The sequence below is a fragment of the Chrysochloris asiatica genome, unplaced genomic scaffold (genome assembly GCF_000296735.1).
Source record: "Chrysochloris asiatica unplaced genomic scaffold, ChrAsi1.0 scaffold00105, whole genome shotgun sequence".
Taxonomy (NCBI): domain Eukaryota; kingdom Metazoa; phylum Chordata; class Mammalia; order Afrosoricida; family Chrysochloridae; genus Chrysochloris; species Chrysochloris asiatica.
Window position 1 is genome coordinate 10,561,635 of NW_006408623.1, and position 5,764 is coordinate 10,567,398.

At 53.0% G+C, this 5,764-nt stretch overlaps 1 protein-coding gene across 1 annotated transcript in view; it reads left to right on the forward strand.

Annotated features, from left to right (window-relative positions):
• PAOX (polyamine oxidase (exo-N4-amino)) overlaps positions 1-3,822 on the forward strand; it is a 12,632-nt gene extending 8,810 nt beyond the window's left edge. Inside the window, exons 6-8 of the mRNA XM_006867491.1 lie at positions 203-360; positions 994-999; positions 3,685-3,822. Coding sequence (XP_006867553.1) covers positions 203-360; positions 994-999; positions 3,685-3,822 — 302 coding nt within the window. The remainder of the gene's footprint in view (positions 1-202; positions 361-993; positions 1,000-3,684) is intronic.
• Positions 3,823-5,764: the final 1,942 nt, after the last annotated feature.

The following is a 5,764-nucleotide window of genomic DNA, read 5'->3' on the forward strand; positions in this document are numbered from 1 at the left end:
GGACCACCCGTCTGCCTGCTGCAGTGTGTAGCTGGCCATTCTCAGCAGCGTGCACTTCTTGTCTGTGTTGCATGTAGTTTACTGAAGCACATGGGATGGACAGGGCTTGGTTTCTTCCCTTTCATTTCGGAAACTGCTTAGAGACAGGAGGATTTTCAGATGTGGTGGAAGTGTGGTATTAACGGGCTTGTCTCTGTATCAGGGAACCCACAGCTCCCTGCACCCAGGAGCGTGCTACGGTCTTGCTGGCATAGTGACCCTTACACCCGGGGCTCCTACAGCTATGTGGCCGTGGGCAGCACTGGGGACGACATCGACCTGCTGGCTCAGCCCCTCCCTGGAGACAACACGGAGGCCCAGGTAGGGTGGCACCCTAACCCTAAAACTAGGAAAGGCTCCTTGAGAGGTTGCTGGGGCTGCCAGGGGGCTGGACCTCATGACTCAGTATCCAATATCTTCTTGAAATTAAGAGGTTTAAAACATATTATCAACATTTTATGTGCACATGCTTAAATACCCATGCAGTGCTGCCTGACAAAACCAAACCAAAGCTCAGCAGGCCCGGGGGTGGGGGGTGGGGGTGGGGCACCCTTTCCTCGCCCTAGAAACACCTGCTCTTTTAGCTGATTTGTTTCTACAGTTACTATATCTTTAAGTAAGATGTTCATACTGCCACTTAAAAAAACACAATAAACTTTATTGGGGAAAACTTCAAATGTGACCAAGAGCAGATGGGACTTTTGTGTCCCTCAACGTCCCCAGTTGTCAGTTCACAAGAGTCCTGTTTCCCCTTCACCACAACTAACATCCCCTTTACTGCTTTCACGTGGAGCCTGTACATGACATCAGTTCATCTGTAGACATGTCAGACTCGAACTCACCACCCGCGTTACTGTCACACTTAGCGCCTTGGTCCGCCGGTGCTCAGCTTCCCAGCAGTCTCAGAGCCTTCTTCGTTTGCTTGTTTGGTAATGCTACTTCTGGGATTCTCAGCTGCAGGTATTACTGACCGAGTATGGAAGAGAATGTTCGGCTTTCTTCATCTCTCAGCCTTCTGCAGCTCCCAGCTCCCCTGCTCCTCCTCTCCCCGAGTCCTTCACCTGTTGGGTTCTGTAGCCCGGCAGCGCTATGCTGTCTTGTTACCCTGGAAACATTCATTGCACCTGTGCTGTGAGGGGGCCGTGTTCGTTCCTTACTCCTTCGTGTGTATGTGAGTGTGTGTGAGATTGTGTGAGTGTATGAGAATGAGTGTGTCTGGGTGTGAGTGTGTGTGTGACTGTGTGGGGTTGTGTGTGTGAGTGTACGTGGATGTGGTTCAATGTGAGAATGAGGAAGAGTGTACACGTGTGTGAGCACACGCGTGAGTGTTGAGTGTGTGGGGTTGTGTGTATCTGAGTGTGTTAGTATATGTTGGTGTGGTTCAGTGTGAGACTGTGGAGAGAGTGTACACGTGTGTGAGCACACGCGTGAGTGTGTAGCATTGTGGGTGTCTGAGTGTGTGAGACTGTGAAGAGAATGAGAGCATGGTTGTGTGTGGGATGTAAGCGTGGGTTCACAAGCATGTGTTGTCACGAGTGTGTGGGCTTGACTAGCTTTCTGTGTGCTGTATGAGTTCCCTGCCCCCAGCAGTCTGCACCTCTGTCTGTCTGTCCAGATTCTTGCAGACACAGCTGGCACCGGTCGCCTCCCTGCCTGGAGCTCTGTGTCTTGGGCCTGGCCCTCATCCTGGGATCTTCTTCCATAGCTGTTACCCTGGTGATTCCTTCTTCCTTGTTCGTGCTCTGGACCCTGTTTCCTGTATTCCAGTCAAAGAGCTCTGCCTTTGCTTTCCTGGAGCGTTTACCCTGCTGGCTTCCTGAGAAAGGGTGTGTAGGAGGTCAAGTTTTAGAGCCCTTCTATGTCTGAAAACGTCTTTTCTCCTTACACCGGACAGTGTTCCAGACCCAACTGCTACATACCAAGTGCCCAAGCCTAGTGGTGGGACAGTCCCTTTCTTAGGTCAGGCATTCAGGGTGTGCACAGTGGGGACAGCTTGTCTCTGCTCTGTGATGTCTGCAGCAGGAGGGGGGATTCAGAGCTAGGGTTGTAGAACCATCTGGAATTCCTTCACTCAGTCTGTGTCAGATTGGGTAATGTGAAGACGGGCCTCGAGCATGTGCGGCCTCTTGTGTGGCTCCCTCACAGAATGGCAGCCCGAGGTGTCTGTGGTGTGGGAGCCGCAGCAGACACAGCCTGCCCGACCCAAGGGGATGGGGCACAGCCCCTCCTTTCTGTAGGAGGAAATTCCATCTCATGGTGATCTTATAGGACATCCTATAGGGTGTGGTGCTGCCGGATAATGCACTGGACTGCAAGGTTGGTGGTTTAAACCCACCAGCCGCTCCTCGGAAACCCTAGACAGGGTCCATGTGAGTTGGAACACAACATACGGTTTCCAAGGTTGTAATCTTTATGGAAACAGATGACCTCATCTTCCTCTTATGGAGCAGCTGGTGGGTTTGAACCGCTAACCTCTGTTAGCAGCCGAGTGCTTGGCCGTTGTGCCACCAGGGCTTCGTTCACATAGCTAAACTAAAAACCCTCCAGACCTACTCCTGTTGAGTGATTCTCACTCACAGCAACCCTGTAGGAGAGTAGAGCAACTATGGAAATACGCAGCTTCCGTTTTCTCTCATGGAACAGCTGCTGGGTTTGAACCATTGACCTTTAGGTTAGCAGCCCAACTATTAACCTACTGCGCCCCCAGACTAAGGAAGTGGTGACGTAGGGTCCATGCAGGTGAGTCTGCTTCAAAGTCCAGGCCCTAACCTTAGTCACTTCTGACTCAGGATGACCCAGTAGGGCTGCATGTCATCTTCATTCTAAACAGATGGCCACAGCGTTCACTAACCAAGTTTGAATCGCTGACCTTCTGGTTGGCAGCTGAGTGCTTAACCACTGTACCACCAGGGCCCCTCTATTGGAGGGATGTCAACAAATTCACAGCCAGATACAAACTGCATATTGGGTGACGATTCCAGCTTGGGAACCATGACCCTCGGGTTTGAAGTCATTCTCCAGTGTTGCTGTCGGGAAATCCAGAGCCTTCAGTTGCTTTCCTTCTTACATCATCTGGGAGTTTTTAGATATCTTAGGAAACTTGACAGACGAAGTATTAAGCGGCAGCATTGGTGGAGAGCTGCCTCTGCATCTGATGCTGTTAACCTCTGTGTCTGTATTAACGCCTGTGGTGCGTCTCCACTCGTGACTGTTCTCCACGTTCACCCTAGAGGGCGCTCATCCTGTGCTGAGCTGTTGGCCCACTGTGACTGTGGAGACGTAACCTGGGAATTCTCTTCAATATCGGCTCCATCTCCTCCCCTCCAGTGTTTTTTCCATTTCTCTCTTTCTGGGATTTTTGAAGTTTAGATGTTGGACTTGTCTGTTTTTCTCAAGTATTCTTGTAACTTCCACCTCTGTTCCTTTTGCTCCACCATTTGCGAACCTGCTGTTGATTTTAAATTTTGCTTTTCATGTTTACATTTCAAGAGCTTTTTCTTGTTCTCTGTAGCTCCCTCCACTGGTGGTGTTATTTGTGGCAATACTGTTACCTGGCTTTTGTCTTGTGTTCACATAGGGATGCGGGATTAAGTGGAAAACAAAATTGCATGTGGTTGTGACCTGGCCCTTCTTTTGAAACTCCAGATCCTGTTTGCTGGGGAAGCCACACACCGGACGTTTTACTCGACCACGCATGGGGCGCTGCTGTCCGGGCGGCGGGAGGCTGACCGGCTCATCAGCCTGCTGGATGCCAAGGGGCAGCCGCCACAGCCCAGGCCCTGAGGCCCTCCCAGCTGGCTCTGCTGCCGGCCATCTTGCTGCTGCTCCTTTCCAACCAGCCCAGCTCCAGACTTCGGGCTCCTCCTCTCCTGGGGGAAGCGAGGGCTCACTACTCTCTTTTCTCCCGTCTGTTCTGGAGGCTAACAGGGCTGAGCCCTTGCTGAGTCTGAAGTCTCCTTGCACCAGAATCACCGCTCTTGGCCTTGATCTTGTATCAGTGCGCTGTCCCTGTACTCAGATCCTGCGGTTGCCCCTCATTTGACTCTCTGCACTCGTGGACTTCCTGTTGCTGCTGGATGTGACACACTGCCCCTTCGTTCATGGGCAGATGTTGGTGGGGACCAATGGGCACCGCTAAGAGGGGAGATGGGCAAGTGTGCGAGGTGGGCAGTGCTCTAGTTGGGAGGGTCTAGAGGAGGGGCTGAGTGAGCAGTGGGGAGCTTGTGGGCATTCAGGGTTCGAGGCTCAGCTCCCCTGTCGTCCATCACACTGTGCCCTTGAAACCACCCAGTGCTTTGACCTCCGTCTCCCTGTCTCCATCACTCAGCAGCTGCCCAGCGTCATTCACAGCTACCGGATGCTGGAGTGTGGCTCAATGCGACAGCCACAGGGCTTTCATTCTGCACTTCTGTACAACTCTCCACTGCTGCTGGGGAGGCTGGGGGCGCTGGGGGGGGGGGCTCCCAGAGAAGGTACAGAGCCTAGATTCCTGCAGGGAGATGCACCCTGTGTGTCTGGGGGGGCTCCCAGAGAAGGTACAGAGCCTAGATTCCTGCAGGGAGTGATGCTGCTCAGTGTGTGTGCCCACCCACCACAGCAGTCACTGGCCAGGCTCCCACCTCTGAAGTCCGAAGCCCTCTCTCACCTGCTCTCAGGCCATAGTCCAATTTCCTGTGCGGTCTGGGCCTTGGCAGAGGGACTCGGGTCCAGCAGAACCCACGACACCAGAGTGCTGGGAGGAGGGGCCTTTGGCCTGCCTCCTCTCCAGGCCCACAGGCACATCTGTCCACAGTCTACAGGTGGCTCCTTCCCTCTCATCCCTTAGTCTCCATTCAAATGCCACTCCCCAGGGTTCCCTGGTCTCCAGTCCTACTGCACCAGCTAGTGTCCCTCTGTAGACCCACTGGGACTTGGAGGTTTGTAGCTGTGCTTGTCTGTGAGTGAGGAGTGGGCTTTCACAGGAGAGATGTAAAATTGAGTAGGGTTTCAGTTTCAGGTCAGGAAGCCTGGTGGCCCCGTGTGTGAGATGTTCCACTGGGCACTTGAGTTGACCAGCTGCTCTTGTAAAGCAGTTTTGGGAATTCTCCGCGGCACCTCTGCCCTGTCCTGTGGGGTCTCTGAGTCCGAATCAATGGCACTAGATTTGGGTTGGGTATTCTCATTTTCAGCCCCTGGTCCGGGAAAGAGTGCAAGGGCCTGTAAGTCCAAAGATCTTTATCGTGAATGGAAAGTTGCTTCCATTGAGGGTGATACCAGCCCACACACCACTGGGAGGCTGCAAGACCCAGGCCCTGGAAGGGATCTGGGGTGGACAGGTGTCTGAGGTGGTTTGGTTCCTCACCCAACCCCACCTCCCTGCCAGCCTGGAAGTACCAGCTCCTGTCCCCCACGTTGAGGACAGGGACTCCTAAGCCCAAGGCATTCGAAACTTTGTTGTTAGGTGCCATAGCAACCCTATGCGCAATATAATGAAACACTGCCAGGTCCTGGGCCAGCCTCACAATTGTCACACTTGAGTCTGTTGATGCTGCCATTTGGCCAATCCATCTCGTTGGGGGTCTTCCTCTTTTTCTCTGACCCTGCACCTTACCAAACATGATATCCTTCTCCAGAGGCTGGTCCCTCCTGACAATATGTCTGAAGTATGAGAGATGAAGTTTGGTTATCCTGGCCTCCAAGGAGCACTCTGGCTGCACTTCTTCCAACACAGATCTGTTGGTTCTGT